The sequence below is a fragment of the Patagioenas fasciata genome, chromosome 10 (assembly GCF_037038585.1).
Source record: "Patagioenas fasciata isolate bPatFas1 chromosome 10, bPatFas1.hap1, whole genome shotgun sequence".
Taxonomy (NCBI): Eukaryota; Metazoa; Chordata; class Aves; order Columbiformes; family Columbidae; genus Patagioenas; species Patagioenas fasciata.
The window spans coordinates 12,514,129-12,533,015 of record NC_092529.1 but is presented as its reverse complement, the minus strand read 5'-3'; the positions used below and the strand labels follow the sequence as shown (position 1 = coordinate 12,533,015).

General features: G+C 36.8%; 1 protein-coding gene and 1 long non-coding RNA gene across 9 annotated transcripts in view; one reads left to right on the top strand and one right to left on the bottom strand.

The window, feature by feature from the left end:
- Positions 1–18,887, bottom strand: part of CACNA2D3 (calcium voltage-gated channel auxiliary subunit alpha2delta 3) — a 481,484-nt gene that overhangs the window by 108,412 nt on the left and 354,185 nt on the right. For 7 of the 8 annotated variants that reach the window (XR_010652035.2, XM_071813168.1, XM_071813170.1 and 4 more), the window contains 3 exons: positions 13,213–13,230; positions 2,098–2,169; positions 1,294–1,374 (listed from right to left, as the gene is read on the bottom strand). Coding sequence is in view for 7 of the 8 variants with exons in the window: in XM_071813168.1 (XP_071669269.1) it covers positions 1,294–1,374; positions 2,098–2,169; positions 13,213–13,230 (171 nt within the window). In the remaining variant the exon portion in view is untranslated. The remainder of the gene's footprint in view (positions 1–1,293; positions 1,375–2,097; positions 2,170–13,212; positions 13,231–18,887) is intronic. The other variant, XM_065845556.2, reaches the window with a different exon arrangement.
- LOC139828781 (uncharacterized) lies at positions 5,099–8,035 on the top strand. The gene is made up of 3 exons (XR_011740725.1): positions 5,099–5,228; positions 6,119–6,247; positions 7,925–8,035. It is a non-coding gene; the product is annotated as an uncharacterized lncRNA (long non-coding RNA).

Below are 18,887 nucleotides of genomic sequence, written 5' to 3'. Positions count from 1 at the left end.
CTCTGTTATTTGTCCTGACCAGCACTGTCTCTGTTCACCATGTTCTGATACCAATAAGTTGTCATCTGCTGACTGTTCCCATAGACTGCAAACTTTTTTCCAGTTGGGACAAGCTTTCTGTTCTGTCTTACCATCTAGCCTAGTGGGATGCAGGTCCCACAAAATTACTCCAATGCACCTTATCAACATTATTGCTAACATTTTATGTGTGATTTTAATCAAACAGTCATTGAATTTAAACTTCCCAGTTATTGCATATTGATCTACAAAATCGTTTGGTACTCGCTAATGTATTCAAATTAGAATTCGAATTCATAGCAGGATTTTTTTTTCTCCCAACTACAATTGTCTACAAAAACATGGAATATACAAAGGCATTCACAAGTCAACTTATTCCTCCACCCTCTTAGAAATCAGTAAATGAGAGTATGGTAGCCAGTTAGGAGGGAAGTATGACATACAAATTTATGCTCATTAGACATACACATCAAATTGTAACTATTCAAATAACTGGCCTCTTTAGTAAAAGTTGCCTATGATACTATGTGCTCATTTTTCTTGCAAAAAGATTCTGCTAGGAATTAACTGGAAAACATTAATTGAATTTTCTTATGTGAATAAAACAGACTATAGTAGAGTATTTCAGACATAAAGAAGTTGTGGAATACTAATGTATTGTATCAAATTTAAATGAAAAGTAATTATATCTTTGCATTTGCCTGAAACCTATTTTTTAATGAGTTACACATGTTTCACAATGGATGAAGTGCATCAAATTCTGAAAAGTTTCATTATAGTTATTTTTTAAGAAATTTACAATATAGGTATCTCTTCCTTTGGTAAACTAAGTAGAGGGAAATACCTGGCAAATACTGGGTATAAGAGAAGGAACCACTAGTCTGGTTACGCCGGAACTAAAGCCATGTCAAGGACAGATTTTTGTAGTTTCCATACAAGGTTATGCAAGTTTTCAGCATGAATTTCTGGTTATATTGTGTGCTTGAATCCTTTCATTGATTTTATTGTGGACAATACTTAATATTACCTTCTAGAGCACACTGTGATCTGCAAAAATGTGAAGATCAATCCATATATTAATTTTAGTATTAAAAACTGCACTAGATCTCAGGACCAATAACATTTAGCCAGCAGACAATACAAAGCTAACACTCCTGAGGAAAGTGAGTGAAATAATGGAGCTATATCAGTATAAAGGATATTAGCATGCCAAAAAAGATACGTTATATTATAGATATACTGAGTAAAAAGGACACATTAGCATTTGTATATTACCTTATATTTTGGAATAGTTTTTAAAAGCTCTTTAACTGGAACATCTGTGCCAACTACTCCCAGAAGAATCCCTTTAGATCTCTGAAAAGAACAATAAAAGATGCACTTGAAACCACAATAATAATGAACATTCTCACTACTTATTTCATATTGTAGCTACTCTGCAGACATGAACGGATAACAGACAAATTACTTTAAAAAGTGGAGAAAGGAGAGGTTGGTACAACTAATCTAATCAAATAGTCATTTAATCAACTATATTGCTCCTTTTTACTTTATCTGCAATTCACATAGAAAAGGCATGCAAACTTTTGATAGCTGAGTCCTTCAACAGAAAACTTCCTTATGCAAAATGATTTTTGAATTAAAAACTGACAAAAATATGTTACTCCCTTCTTTCCCAATATCTCCTGCCATTTGATAAACAAAAGAGAAAGATTAAGCATTGAAGAGGGAAGTACATGTAATTTTTAAATAATCTGTTAAATTAGTAAAGATAAACAGACATATACATAAAAGACACATGACTAATTGAATTCTGAGTCTATAAAATAGAAGCAAATCAATGCAAAGAAAAAAACTATATATTTTCTCTTAAGACATAGGATTTCATATTTTACTATGGTTTCTAAAGCACAGTTATTTGGGATTATTTGTCCACATTTTTATGCTAACAAAGGAATACTAACTGCAGACAAAATAAAAAGAACAATTTTTAGAGTAGGTTAATATCTTATTAGGCCCCTGAAAGAAACTTCACTGCAGGCATCCCATTATCACATGAGAAATGGTCTGAGTACTTACAGTCTCGTTTTGCTTACTGAATACTGGCATGGCAACAGTTGTCATCAACACCAATCCCTGATCGTCAGCAAGCTAGATTTGAAAAAGAAATATTATCTCTAAGAACTAAGGAAAAATTACAGACGTGATTGCATTTTTCAATTACATCCTCCTCATTTTAAATGAGATAAGGCAACTTATCTAAATGATGCTTATGTAGTTAGACTTGCAGTGAGCGCAGCCCAGCCCAGCCCTGGCCCCATCTCAAGGGTCCCAGCACTGCCCATACCACCCTCTGCATTGGCAGGAAAGATGCCTCATCTTCATTCCTGTTGCCATCTACCATGAGAGATACGAAGGGGCTGAAATGCAGGTTGTAGAAGCAGCATGAGGAGTAGCAAAGCAGCTAGAGCTCCACTCTACATTTTTCCCAGTGTCATCTCTGCCAGCATTGCCCCAGGCTGTTTTCTCCCAGCAAGGAACAAGAGGTCATGAGTTACATGCACTTTGTTCGTGGTTCAGACCAAGATCTCATCAGCTAACACAGTGGCAGAAAGGATGACAGCCAGTCAGGATCCCAGGAGCATCTTTGCTCCATCCAGTTTCAGTCTGCCGGACAAAGAGGTGGCATGAAGCATTAGCTGATTCTGCATATCACATATTTCTTCAGTTTAGGGAGAAAACAGATCTCCTGACCTTGATTCCATTCAAGAGAAACATGTAGAATGTTTAGCATTGGCCACAGGAGAGGGACATTGCTCAGACTACGGTATCTTCATGCCTTCTGGCCAGACTACACCTTTGCCACAAGGTCAGGGGTGATTGGTGCTCAAGATGAGCACCACTCTGTGTGCCTGCAGATCTTCACCATCTACACAGGAAAGACAACTCAAGCAGGAAGTTGAGAGTTACTGTTAAACTCTTTCTGTCCCTATATTTTGGGCAGATGTTTGAAGTTGAAAAGGCTTATCCAACATTTAAAAGCATGACAAAACCAGTTATCATCACAAACGGAGATTTTGTAGAACACAAAATTGGCTTTGTTGTATCTGTGTTTAGCCAAATGGACAAGGCAATAGAGATGATCTTCTTGAGAAATATTATACATGACAGTCATGCCCAATTGCAGCTGTGATATTCTCCTACTACCCCTACATCAGTGTCACATTTTCTGATCTCAGGCAGTGTTTCTACTACATATTTTGAGACTTGCTGCAATTTTAATTTTTTGTTAACTAAGCATGTGTTATTAATGAAGCAACTGCTATCAACTCTGCAGATTTTCAGAACACAAGTCATTTATTACGACCAAGATACTTTATGAATGGTATTTCATATTATGAATGTTTCCCATAAAAAAATCAGACAAATAAAATCTAGAATATTGCATGTCTTGCAGATCCCAGTCTGCATCAATAGGGTCTCAGTTTCCCAGACAAGTATATTTCCTGAAGCATAGCACTGTCTCAAGGTGATGAGAAATGTTTGCAGACATCAGACAGGAACACAATTGGGGTTTAGGATCAAGGTTTACAGACACAAGAAGTGGAAAAAAATTTGATCATGTTTGCTTTTTTTGTTTTGTTTTCCTTTTTAAAAAGGAGAGATATTTCCAGCCCTAATGTAATCCTTGATCTACCAAGCAACAGTAAGTTTTTAAATAAAACAACAAAACACTGAGAGTTCAGAGGTTGCACTGAATGCAAATGCAGCTGAACTAGCCTAAGAATTTACTCTCCTTGGCCAGAGTAGTAGAGTCAAGCATGCTGACATGATTTGTATGGAGAGAAGCTTTCTGTGGTATGACGGTCAATAGTCCCGAAGACATGTACACCAGGAAGTGAAAAAGCATTCTGCTGATTATGGGGTGACATCTTGGAGTGTTTAGAGATTTTATATGATTGCCCAGGGATGTTCTTCTCTGACATTATATATTTGTCAAGTATCAGTACGGTATTATCTTATGAGTCCACTTGCTCTTAAGAGATTACTAGAAATAATTTATTGGATGGGATGCCAAGCAAGAGACTGTCAGTTAAGTTTTAGGGTGTTTGAGATTATTTAAATGAAGGGGAAAAACAGTCTGGAGTTCCTGGGAAATTCGGAGAGAATAGGTCATTAACTCTCAAAACTAACTATGGAAGTAAGAAGAGAATTATTGAACTGTAATTATGACATCTACAAGTACCACTGAAGGTTGGCTGCTGCAATCATTTCTATGAAAGTGCAAACTTATAGTGCAGCCTGTTTTGATTTTTGTTTGCTTGGCAGATGAACAGGTTGTTGGCCACTTCCATAAGTGGAGTCAGCAAATAACCAGATGACAGATGACTTGTATTTGGGATGTTTCTCTGAGTCACCAACTCAAGCTGCAGTGTTTGCTTCACAAAAATTGTTAGACTGTGAGGAATTAACCGCTGGGGAGAATCACAGCTTTATTCCCTGGGCAATGATATTTTGGCAGAAATACTTTGAAATAGTAGAATGTTAGCCACTGGGTATTTCTGCTAAGACACTTAATGCTAGAATCCATTAGAAAAAGTGCAAAGGAAGCCATGATCTAGGTATTTTGCATTGTTGCTTTGGAAGTCTGACAATTTCTTACATATAGCAGAACTCTGTAACAGCTCATGCAAGTGCTTGAAAAATTTAGTGATTCTGAGAACAAAACCCAGAAATATGTTCTCTAATGACTGCTAAAACTTCAGCTTATATTAGTTATATTCAGAATGAACATGTACCACTGTTATCCTCAGGACTGGGTAGGATTTTTTTTAATCATCAGCAAATACTTATTTAGAAGTTAACACTTAATGAAAAATGTTAAATATCCCAAACTCAGAATAACAAAATCAATATATAATGATAAGTTTCTGTATGACTGTACTATATTTAAAAGTTCAGGTTATTGTGTAATGAATAATAAACTCTTTGAACTCTTTGGTTACTCAGTTACCATTTGTAGACAACCCTCATGATTCCCAAACTCATTAACTGGGCATCACAAAGTCACAGGCTCAGAAAATACCGTAGTCAAACTTTTCTTACAGGAAACATCTTGAAGAATGATTTTTTTTTTTTTTTTTTTTTAAGAAGCACAAAATTCATGGTTCTATGCAGGCAAGAAATAACTTGGTTACATATGGAATCAGGTGGGTTTTTTTAGTGTTGTTGGCAAATAAAGAGAATGATACTTATCCTAGTATAACATAATAACACCACCAGAGCGATGGTTACTAGTTACATACAGTGAAGAGGTCTTTGGGAATGACTGAAACATGAAGGACTATCAATTTAATCTCAATCTTTAACCAGGCTGTGCCTTATCCAATTTTGTCCTTCTGGTCTCTTAGGAGTAACTAATAAGAGTAACTAATGTTAGTAGTTACTGCTATTTTTTACAAAGGTATGCTTTACGTGGCTTAATAATTCCCCACAGTCTAATGATTCAAAACTGTTTAAAGTTACAAGCTAAGGTTACCTGGTTCATCCTTACTAACTCCTACATATGCCGGGGGATATCAGAGTTCATGGGAAACAAAGAGTAAGGTTTGGCAAAAATAAATTCACACAATATTATGTTTGTTAAGTATATGGTTTCTGCTGAAACAAAACAAATCATGGTAGACTAATCATGTTCACAAATAAGAAATCATTTGGACCAAAATTCACCCAAATATTGGAATCTCATGCAGAGCCACTAATAACTTTCAATTCTTCTAACACTCTGTTTTGAATTCTTATTCTATTCTCTAAGAAAACCCTCTATTTCTTTTCTTCCCCTACATATTTCTCTTCCACTATACTGTAGGGGGGAGGGGTTCCCAATGCTTAATAACGCCTCTTTACACCTCAGTCTAAGAATTAACAAATCAAGCTCTTTTCTATTTCTTCAGCCTTTATATCCCTGATGAGTGTCTAAACTTATTCTTTACCTGGGGCACCATATTAGTTGACACCCAGAGGCTCCGACTGACATTAAAGCCCTGTCTCTTAACCTATTTAGCACCATATCAATTACCATGGTTTTATTTCCTTCAAGTGATTACATTACATGAAGAAAAACTCAAGGAAACAAAAGCTGCTTCATCCCCAACCCTCCAGGAATATAAAAATTCCACTGGCAAGCTCCAAGACTTGAGGCTGACAACAGATGTGAACTAAGGAAGAAGTATGTGCTTTGAAGTATCTTTTGAAACTTTTTTTTTTTTACACAGTATTTTTAGCTATAAAATTAAACAACATAAGAAGCAGCATTCAAATGCATCTAAACACCTCCCAGATTAGTACAACATCCTGCAGGGCATAAGACGGAACCAAATCAAAATTGGTGGAATCGTACAAAAACAGTGTCAAATCATGATTTTGTTGGATATGGCTGCCCTTTCCTAAGGAAGAAATTTTCAAAGATGCTTCAGGAAATTTAGTTTCCCTATCCCACTCACCTTTGCCAGGATTTGGGCATCTAATTTCATTAGGCCTCTGAGAATTCTAGACAGCTCTTAATTGTTGTTGCCTTTTCAGGAATATTGGCAAAACATAACCATAAAGTAATCACTGAAGAACAATTTAACTGTTTCATGGCAGTGATGGTATCTGTGCACTTAGAATTTTGTTCTACTTAAACATATTTGCATAGACAAACTTGTCAAGGTACTTTGCAATTTTTGAATAAAGTAGTTCCTGGTTTCAGAAGTGGATGCAAATTCCAGTTTATTCAAAGTCTTGGGTTTGGATTACTGGAAATAGAAGGAGGCTAACACAAATAAAATATAAGAATTCAAGAACAATACTTAAGGCATTGTCAGATGCTTCAGTCAGCAAATTAATATTAGCCAAATGAAAATGAAATGAGAAAATAAATGTAAGGATCCAAAAATTTAGGACAGAAAAATAAAAATGGAAAAACGCGATAAATTACTCATGGCTTTTAAAAGGTATTACAGATATCAAGGTCACTTTCTTAGAGAACAATTTCTTTAAAAAGGCAAATGGGGTAAAGCCCATATTTTTTATTTATATTTATAGAACAAATACTTATTTACATATACTTTCCTATATTTACATGTACTTCCTATATTTAGATTTGTATTTCTAATAGCACTAACCATCTTAAATATCTGACATCAGCAAGCCTCCACTCTTTCAGAGTAAGTCATCTTCATGCTAAACAATGTAGAACTCTGATGATATGTAGTAATGCACTAAATGCATGACCCTTCAGATTTTCCTTACTCTGTTAGATATTTACTCCCCATAATATAGCAAGAAGTTCCTGCTTTTTCCAAAAGCCACATAAGCTTGTCTATGTGAGCCTTATGCATTTCAAAACAAAACCCTGAGTTTACCTTATCGCAGGAATTCTGCAAAGACATTTTATTTAAGAAACTGTTTATCCATCCTAACGTTGGAATGTTTTATTTTGCATGCATGGAATGTAATATGGGGAAATAGGCTGCCCCATAAAACACTGTGGTCTCTGGTTTGGTGGAGGCGAGGGGGAGGGAAGAAAAAAAAAATAAATTAAACAACAGCAACAAAAAAATTACTTATAGTTTAGTTCAGTTTGTTCTGCTCCAATGCAATTAACTTGTTCTCCAACTGATTCATTTTGATTAAGGACTGCAGCTGATGAATGCTGTAATCAGCATCCCCCTTAATGAATCAGGAAGATACTTTCATGACATGAAACACAGATTGTCTATGCCAGTTCACATATGAAGCCATCTTCCTTCATCAACAGTTTGTCCTTCTTCTCTAAATTCAGTTCCCTCAAACCTCAGTAGCCTTCACCATTCTACTAGTCAGACTAATTTATTGACCAGTATTGATCTGCCTGTTTCCTCAGGCAGGACAAGACCAGTGAATGTGCCTGGAAGTCCCCAACGATATATGGGATGTGAGTGGCTTCTGCTGTCTACACCAGATCTCAAATGAATCTCAGTGATCTCAAATGAATTCTCCACAGTAATGTGAAAGCAGCATGATAGCTCATTACAGCCCCTCTTGTGGCAAAGGCACACTGTGGACTGGAACTCCTGAACACAGGCAGACCATGGATACACAGGCAGGGTTCCTTTGCAATAAGGTATTTTTTCATAATCAAGTTTCTTCTCTGAAAACAAACAACTAAAAAGAAGGACTCCTTCCTATGTTGAATGAGCATCTCATTTTCAGTACTGCCAGTGTACAATTAAGTTTTCATACTGCAGCAGTTGTTGCTCCACCAACCATTTAAGAAATTCTTTAAGATTCTACCTTTCTGCTGAGCTGTTCATTTCTGCTTTAGTCCTCCTTGCTGTACAAGGTTACCACCCTCAACACAATTCCAAATAAATCTCAAGAAACAACAAGCATCCACTTACTCCTCACATGAAGCATAAGAACCAAAGAGAGTTTAGCACTAGCACTAACATCTATTCCCCAGGACAAAGATTAAGGCAGGCTCCAAAATTACTCCAGAAACACATAAACAGGAAAGAATATCACTACAGAATAACTGTAGTGCATTTCCAAAGAACGGAATACCTGTTGCAGCAAACAGTGTCAAGTAAAGTCAGATTCATCTCCCGCTAACTCCAGTTCATGGAAACCATCAAATAACCACAACAATGACCAAATTTGCTCATAGACTAATCTCAAGCCTAATAATATTCCTTTGAAGTCTGATCTCTCTGGATCTACAGTATTCCCGGTTGATTTTTCACCATACCACAACAGAAGCTTTGATTTCCACAATATTTAAATAAACTACCAACAGGTTGAAAAGCAGAAAAGGTCCATAGGTCATTATAACTAGTGGACAGAGCTTAAAATCAGAGCAAGCATTCTGAATCAAAAAATGAAGCAAGGTTTGGAGGTGTGATGGGGCTAAACACAGGCACTTGAGCAACTGTTTGAGGTGGGCTATGCTGACACAGGAACCTTTGGTCTGTAGACATGGAATATAACAGAACTTAAGGGACTTGAGTGAGGAAATAAGTCAAAATGAAGGTCTGCTGGCATAGCTGATACAGCCTTGTGAAAAAGCAATAGAAAAGTAGAGGACAAACATTACTATATTCAGAGAGACTGAAAGTGCGGTGAAACTGTGGGGCATGGGAACACCACGAGCACTCTGACAAAGCACCAGTGTGGAGAGTGGTTGCCAGAAATGCTGCTGGTGAAACCCTATGCACAGCAGACCAGCAGTTCTGTAGGGATGTATCTGGAGAATGAGGTTCATTCTGAAGCTTTTGATTTTTCCATCACTCCTGTGTTACAACCCTGCCACCTTCTGAACCCATCCCCTTTCTTCCTTTCCCCAAACCACATAGGCTTCCTCCATGAGGTGTTGTCTTCTTCCATGACTACTGTGTTTTTACGTGACAAAGTCACGAGGCAGGCTGGAAGCATCAGAGAACTGGAATTTGAACATTTAATTATGTTTTATATAGATTACAATACTAAGGAATAGCTATTATTTTGGCTCAGATTCAAATTATGGCCTGGGACAATATAGGAACCTGTGTGAGTGTATTAGGTTAGAGAGATATTTCTGTGTTTAGCACACAGAAATAAAAAAAAAAAACAAACCAACCCTTACATTGTAAAAAAGTTACTTAGAGTGTGCAAAATGCTGACTTCAAAACTGTTATTAAAAGACAGCTTGCTTGTTGAGGAGTGGGAGACAGAAATTTGGAAACTACATTTAAGATTGTGATTAACATGTTAAGTGAAAATTTTAATGTACTTTTCTGAATGGATCACTCAACTTAATTCCAAAGGAACCAGTGTAAAAATGTTTACTTCATGATTACTTTGTCCTTCATTAGATTCAATTCAACTCTTATAATTTTATAAAAATGCTAAAATCTCTAGTCATGCACTTCAATGAAATAGTGGCTTTGCAAATTTTCTGTCTTCTATTCCCAGTGACAGTTAATTCAACACTTCAAAGTATAAGAAGGCAAATGATGCAAGGAATGACAAATGATGCTCCCAAACGGCTGAAAGATGATAGCATCAAGATAAAAGGAGGGCAAAGTACTACTTACAGAAATTAAGGGATAACACAGAAAAAGAGAAGAAAGATGTCAGGAACTTTTTGGCAAAAAATGTAATCAAACATTTCTGTGTGGAGGAGAAATATGATTCCATCCAAGAGAAAATAATGGAAAAAAAAGTCCTAAATGTTCTTAAACACAACTATCTGCTTCTGGTTTGTGTGCCTAATTTATTCACTTCTACCTCTTCACACAAGCTAAGTAGAGCAAAACATCACAGCAGGAGTAGGACAACAGATTTTGAATCCTGCTGTGTTCACTCAAGAAAGCAAGTAAAGCTTTCCTACTAGGAAACAAAACACCTTTTTGAGCTATTAAGGAAGAATAGTTTTGCCCATGGATGAATACAAAACCTGCCTTTCAAAAATGTTTCAAAAATAAAGGTCATTTTGGAAGTCAACCTGAAAAAGTCTGCGAATTGGTAAATTTGAGTTATTAGCTAGTTTTATTACTATTTTAACAGTCCCGTGGGATGGTTACCTAGAAGTGTGCAGAAAACCAACTTAGATGACATACAAAATTCACATTAATTTATTTCATTTGTCTGGATAGTGGGTCTTCTACTTACATTAGCTCTTCCTAGATGTATTTTCTTCTGAGAGCTACACAACCATATTAAATCGGCGTCTCTACCACCTGAAATAATGTTTGTTTGTTGTTTCTCTGTGTGTTTGGTTGTTGTTGTTTCGTGGGGTGGGGGGTGGTATTTTCTATTTTAAGTATAGGGTATATCACAAAGACCTTTTCCAGGTGAATATGATGTTGCAACAAAAGTCCATCTTAAACTCCTCATACTTCATTTCACCTGCACTCCAGTTCTGAATTTGCAACAATTTGATTTACAGCAGATAGCATAATAGTAACAGGTTTTAATTGTTATTTAACTGCTATAGAGAGTTGAGAACCTACAAGTCTTCAAAATCAATAGCTAATCACCATAGAACATTGATTAAATGCTGAGGAGACTGTAGCTAAAGTGTTTCACATACAAGATATAACACATTTCATCAAGATGACCAAGTATTTATAATGGTTATAAAATACTAAAGGTACACTCGGAATGTCACATTTTTCTTTTAGATCACTCAAAGATTAAAGTGAACATGTTTAGAGAGACACGACTGAAATGTTTATAGAGAAAAAATTTGCAAGATGATACATAGGTTCCAACAAAAATACAGTACAAGTTCAGACACCATCTGGCAAAACATGTACACTAGTGACTAAGTAATTCATGAAAACATGCACCAGCCCTGTACTGCTTCCCTTCACCTGCAGATCGCAAGAGAGTCTCTTCTTTTGTTCCTAAGCTATCAGGCCACGCTTATGAAAACACTTATTTCTTACCTGAAGCTACCAAAAGGCCTTGTGGATTACTTGTCTCTGTCCTCACTCCCCATCTCATTCCTTCCTTTCCACCCCTCTCCTTTCTCTGCATGAAAGTAGTATACTGTGAACTAGATATTATGCATATATACACAAAATATGTGGCTTTAGTTCTGCATTAGTTTGCTCTAGGGGTAAACACAGTGAAAATTGGCATTTTTGACCTCCCGTGAAAACTGTGTGCTTTTTTGCTAACCTTGAACTTGAGTAATTTGAACCAGAACATTATTTAATAGCTCTGAATTGTGGACATCAGAATGTATAATACAGCACCACATGATTCAATCTGGTAAAGAGCCTGGCTGGTTAGATCTTTCTGCACCAGCATATTATGGCAGCACTCTGTCTCCTTTCTGCAAACTGCTAAGAGAAGCATGTTGCATAAACTTCTAGACAAGTATGTAAACAGGAAAAAGCCATAGTTAACCAGTCTAGCCAGTGTTTTAGTCCTCCTACTTTTCCACAAAGCTGTAAATGAAAGATTTCTTTAAACCTTCTATTTCCAGAAGAAAAAACAACAACAACAACAACAACACCACCACCACCACCACCACATAAATACACACCACTAGTTTTGTTACCATGTCACATTTGATTTAGTAGGCTCTGCAACTATTAAAACACAAGAACAAACTATGGACATACAGACAAATAGCATATTACCTGTGGATTTGAAAGAGAAATTTTCTGAGCTGCACAAGCAAGGACATTTCAAATACACATAACATCATAAAGCTAAAAGCTCCCATGCTCATATTTCTTGCTTTTTAAATTTAAAAGTGCATGAGTTATATCGATTAACCATTTTAAAGTTTTGAGTTCTGTGGATGCCCTGATCGTTCTGCAACAGATTTTAATTGAAGATCACTTAACCTATAGCTTTCATTAAAACCTGAACTTCTATCATCATCCAAGACTGTTAGCAACAGTGACGTTTAACTGATTAATTGGTACGACATTTCTTATGAAATGTCCTTTACCTAGGTCAATCAGCATGACTTGGATGAGTATTGCTATTTCTCATTTTATTCCATTCATTTTTAAATTTTAATATTTTTCATTGCAAACCACAAAATAGCATCTAGATTTTCTGTTTTCTGTAAGCTTTAATTATATATGTGAACTATACAAGGAGGATGCAAAAGGCATCGAACAATTCTTTGAGTTTGTCACAATTACTGTGCTACTATGATGTGCAGTGGTGACTGGTAGCATATCATAGTGATGCAGAAGTTCAAAGGCAAGAGCATAACATACAATAACTGTATGCAACCTATTAGAGAAGTCAAACGTCGTGTTGACACATACAGTGGGGAGCAGTGAAAGGCTACCAGCCATACCATAGGGTCTGCAGTCTCTGCAACAGAGACAAAATGATCCAGAGATGTTCCACATGGAGTAATGGGGTGATTTTTTTTTACTATTCCTATTATTTCAAATTGTTGATAGAATAGCCTCCCTGTTGTTTTAAAGTTGAAGGCTACTATGCCTATCATGTTAAAATAGCTTGTATGTTTGAAGAGCTGCTCTCAGCAAGTACCTTAGCTGGCTTTGATGTCAGCAACCCTTCTTACTGCACAACTCCAGAGCCCCCATTACAGTGAACTGTTTCACTGATCACAATTGTACCGCACTCACAACACCATGGAAATATGAAGGACTGGCGATTACTTTGAATGACTAAGATTTGATTAAAATATTTTACCTTTTGAGCCTGAGGGAGCTGGAAAACAACAAAACAGAACAAGCAATCATTATACATTAAATTAATTTGAACAGCTACTTTAGCTGTTGTATTTGTAAAATCACAAACATAATATAAAACAAAGTATAAAGGAAAGAAACTAGAGAAACTAGGTTTACATTGCCAATTGATTCAACTTATTGAGGGCTTATTCTCTTAGTTTATTATTTGCAAGCTTCTCTACTAGGTATTACAAAAGCACCATGCAACTTTTTACTGAGATACTCAGAAAGGGACTATTTTTTCATCAGATATAGTATCACACTTGAACTGTGAGGTATAACAGCTCTATCTTCCTGTACAACACAAACATAATTCAGCATAAATATAGTTTTAGTTCTAAAACCAGGCATTCTTGGTTTGTAAACATCTAAACCTACACTTATTATGAATGAAATTGACATACGAGAGCTTTAGCGTATTAAAGTAGGTTTTATTCTCTGTGGCACAGGAAACAATAACAAAATGGGAATAGAAAGTTACTGACTGCTTATGCAAACATATTATCATATATACATAATATACAATAATGTATGCATAGAACAATAGATTTCCACACTGCAAACACAAGTATGATTACATGTACATATATGCAAATGAAAATAACTGTTTATGCATATATGCATATTTATATCACACAGATGTTCTCAGACAAGATTAGCCATACCTGGTTGCATGTATGGTATTTACTGTAAGCAACAACTCACATAAAAAGGCATGGACAGCAGGCAGTATGCTCCATTACATATAAAATACCTTATTTATCAAGAGTTGAAAAATGGGTTCTGCTTTCACTTTAGGAAAAAGAAAACCCATTGTAGGTAACGGAGAGGAACTCAGAAAAATAATCTATTATAGGCACAGTACAGTTTTCCTTTTTTCTGAATTCTTCTCCTCCTACTTTCATACCTGTAGAGAAATTCACCATACACAGCTATTTAGCTTTGTGCTACATCTACCTTCTCAGAAAATTTCTTTTTCCAATACAAATTGCTTCTTTACAGTAATCAGCTGGAACAGGCAGGTGAATCAATACCAAATGCAAAAAGACCTTCAACATTTCTAGTGAGCTTCTGACTGACCTTTTGTCATTGCTCTGAATTAAAGCAGACAGAAAAAACAACTCCCATAGAGTACACTGCTACAAGCTAATGTCCACATTAGAATCTGTCATCTCTAATTCACAAATACTGAAAGCAATGAGCCACAATTTCTCTGTTTTCACAATACAAAATGCAACAAAATCCAGGAAAGGAAGAACTGCTGCAAGTAAAATACTTTCATCCTAAAACCTGAATAATCCAATAGTAACAGACGAGCCATGATGAATTAAAGTATGACATACATGTGTCTCCTGGACAAGGTGTCCAGCATACAGCTGGATAAACACACAATGCAGTGGGTGAGCAATTGGCTGATGGGCTGGGCTCAAAGGGTTCTAGGAGATGGGGTTATGTCGGGCTGGCGACCAGTCACTAGTGGGTTCTGCAGGGATCCATCTTAGGGCCAGCACTCTTCAATGTCTTTATAAATGACTTAGATTCAGGACTTGAGGGATTACTTAGTAAGTTTGCTGATGACACAAAATTGGGAGGAGTTGTCGACACTCTCGAGGGCAGAGACGCCCTGCAGAGGGATCTGGACAAATTGGAGAACTGGGCAATCACCAACCACATGAAGTACAACAAGAGCAGCTGCCGGATTTTGCACCTGGGACATGGCAACCGTGGCTGTACATACAGACTGGGAGACGAGAAGCTGGAAGGCAGCTCTGCAGAGAGGGATCTGGGGATTCTTGTCAATGGCAAGTTGAACATGCGCCAACAGTGTGCTGTGGCAGCCGCGAGGGCAACCGTGCCCTGGGTGCATCAAGCACAGCATTGCCAGCTGGGCAGGGAGGTGATTGTCTCGCTCTGCTCTGCACTGTTGCGGTCTCACCTGGAGCACTGTGTGCAGGTCTGGGCCTCACAGGATAAAAAAAGATATTAAGCTACTGGAGAGTGTCCAGAAGAGGCTACAAAGATGGTGAGGGATTTGGAGCGGAAGCCATATGAGGAGCGGCTAGTCACTTGGTTTGTTCAGCCTGGAGGAGACTAAGGGGAGACCTCACGGCAGTTACAGCTTCCTCACAAGGGGAGGAGGAGAAAGGGTAGGTGCCAAACTCTTCTCTTTGATCATCAACGACAGAACTTGAGAGAATGGCAGGAAGATGTGCCAGGGGAGGTTTAGGTTGGACATTAGGAAAAGGTTCTTCCCTCAGAGGGTGCTGGAGCACTGGAACAGGCTCCCCAGGGAGGTGTCACGGCCCCAAGCCTGACAGTGTTCAAGAAGAGACCGGACAATGTCCTCAGACATATGGAGTGAACTGTGGGGTTGTCATATGCAGGGACAGAAGTTGGACTCAATGATCCTTGTGAGTCCCTTCCAACTCAGGACATTCTATGATTCTTCAGAAGCCTGTTTAAATAATTGATTATACAGAACCACATACAAGGGTTGCTGCAGAAATTGCAGATACTTGATGAACCGTAAATACACAAGCTAAATCCTGTATAACAGGCTAGAGCATTACTTAGAGCAGTTTAAAGCTTTTCTAAATGTTAATCTACTTAGTCTTGGACCTGGTTAACTACTTTGATTCTAATAACTGGAAGCTTTTTCTTCTTTTCATTCAAACAAAAGGAGAAACTTGCAATCTGAGTTTTTTAATTCCCTATTGTAGCACTGAAACTGGTTTTCTCTGTAACACTCTTTTATTGATTTTTTTTTACTTGTTTTTAATGCCAGCCTCTTGTTAAACTCATGTAAAAATTACAAGCATTCTTTCATTGGTATCTCCAATAAAGACAGATGCAGAAAAGAATGATGTCCAAATTTCCACCTTTGAAATACATACTAAATAACTCTACAGTGTACCCAAGACCACTACACACAGCAAACTCATATGTTATCATAATGAGCTAATTGGTATGCCATATTCTACAAAACAGTACTTTTAAGTATAGTCAAGGCATCCAAGGCAACATATTCGGTATTAGGTACAGAAATATCATTGCAGAAATACTTCCTTCCAGACAACATTCAAACTAAACCAGAAAGCTTATAGTCCACATAGAGTAGAGACAGGTTCATGGAAGAGGTGGTGGGAGGTAGGAGAGAACACTGAAAACCTGAACAAACACAAAAACTGAAACCACAATTACATGTTCACACACAGTGTTCTATTGAGACTTCAAGTTTAAGTTGAATCCTTATACAAATATTAGTACTCATTGATTCAATTTTTATTATTTGTTTTCTGATCTTGAGTTGCCTTCTATTTAAGCACATCCTTTCAGATACATATGGTTTGGTCAAGTTTTGCCATGTGAGAAATTAAAGTCAGATAGAATGCAGGAGAGGATTTCCTAGTAATAATTACCACACAAACAAGATGCTACACACTCTCATATAAGAAACTACACATATTGCTTTTACTGACCTTATTTTTAAGAGCATATTTAGTTTAGAGTTTACATTGAGTTTACAAATCAGATTTCCATATTAGCTGTTGTTCAGTTCAGTTTGTCAATTCCATTTATAGCCTTTTATAAAATCAAGAATATTTCCTTGCTCTGAAATATTCCCAGTGAAAGCCTTGATAAGGAATAATAGTGTCAGCAGATGAGATTTACATTCCATTATGCTTTTTCCTGGGCTGGCATTCTTGTCAATTGTCTTCTGCACTTCATAATGCAGGTTCACAGCCTTTTCCCTTAAAAAAAAAAAAAAACCACAACAAACACAAACAAACAAACAAAAAAAGCCAACAACAAAAAAAAAAAAACAAAAAACAACAAACAAACAAAACAAAAAGCCCACACCCTGCCTTTGTTACGGCCAGACAAACCTTCATTTTGTTGCTGACTTGAAACTTGGCTATTACAAGATCCTATATGTCAGTGATACAGTGTAATAATTGCTACAAATTCGTTTGAAATAAACTATGGAGATTTGTCTGACATTACGCCTTCTGGGAGGCCATAGGAAACAAACCATTTTCCTGACAATAACAGTAATAGTCCTCAGGTCTGACCCTTTATTACACAGTCTAAGAACTGCCTGTCTCTGTGTAAAACCCAGCGGGTACCTCTGATTCCTGTGGTTTGCTTTATACACTGCCAAGAGGCAGCCCTGCAGTAAACTATGTGATCTTTCCATGGCCCTCAAAAAGCACTGCAGATCTTTCTATTCTATTCACATCTATGGGAAACTATGCTACATTGGTGTCTTTATTCAGCTCCAACCATTCGAAAGTACCTGCTGTTCCTACCTGTTTCCCTCAGTGTTCCTCCCTCTGGTGACTGTCTCTAAAGAAGATAGATCATAGGGCATTTCAAGGACACAGTAAAGACAAGGGAGGGGAATTTGTTTTCAAACTCTTTTCTTTTAATTTATCCCAGAAAACCCAAATTTTCTTTACCAAACAAATTTTCCTATTTAATTTTTATTGTTAAAAAATACCCTCAAGTCCCCTGAGGTTCACAGTGCATTTGATTCCAATAACGCATGTTAAGATTCCCACTTATAAATTCAGGTCAACCTAGGGTTCTGTCACACAGCGTAACACAGAATAAATAACTGTAGGAGGTTTTTCAGCACTGTTGTTGCACACAGTATTATGCTTTCCACATTTGCAAATAATCTAGTGTTGTTTTGAGGCCTTCATGGAAACATGTTTGGTAGTATCAGAAAAAAGAAAAATGACAGGCACCACTAACATGGTAAGACAAACCAAGATAGGCAAAGGAGCCTAATGTCAAGGACGTTGCAGCATTTCTTGGATCAGAAAACTGCAATGCCAACATAAGCAAAAGAAACAAAAACATAGATAGATGTGAAATGCTGTCTTTAGAAGCAGGAGGCATATGTTACAGGACCAGCAGTTCTGCTAAGTACTCCATGCCAAACCTCATAAGTCTGTCTCCTTTCATGCATAACAAAAGAAGTTCATAAAGACTGATTTGGTAAATGACTGCATGACAATGCCGAAACAAAAAGGCCATGCACTTCTAAATTATTTTATAGTCTTTTGAACAATTTATTCAAAATATTAGGTAGCTGTATGTCCTAGATTGCCAAGAAACCAAGTACAGAAGTCTTAAAGGAAAAAAAATTACAATTACAAAATTATTGTTCTGTTGGATCAGAATTCAACCTTATGTTTCTTTGAAGAACAGAAAAAAAAAAAAAAAAAACCAAACAAGTCAGGCAAACTTCTCCTGCAAGACTCATTGATACTCAACAGTTTCTTGTTATACCAGAAAACTATGATTTCTATTATTAGAGAAACAGAAATTACTATGAAATTAATTTTACATTTTTCTATTTATGATTGCATGAAATTATCTTTGTAAAAAAGCTATACTATTGCAATGTATTTCTGTTAAAGAATTAGAAAATAAAGAAATATCTCTTCTTTTACATTAATCGACCTCATTTCTACAGTCTCATTCTCATCCCAACCATTTCAATGTCACCAGTCTCAGAAAAAGGCTATCAGTCCTACTGACTTGATTGTTCCATAATCAGATACAACACAAATCAATAGAAATTAAGTACAAACATGCCAGTAAATAATCAGTGAGTAGGAATTC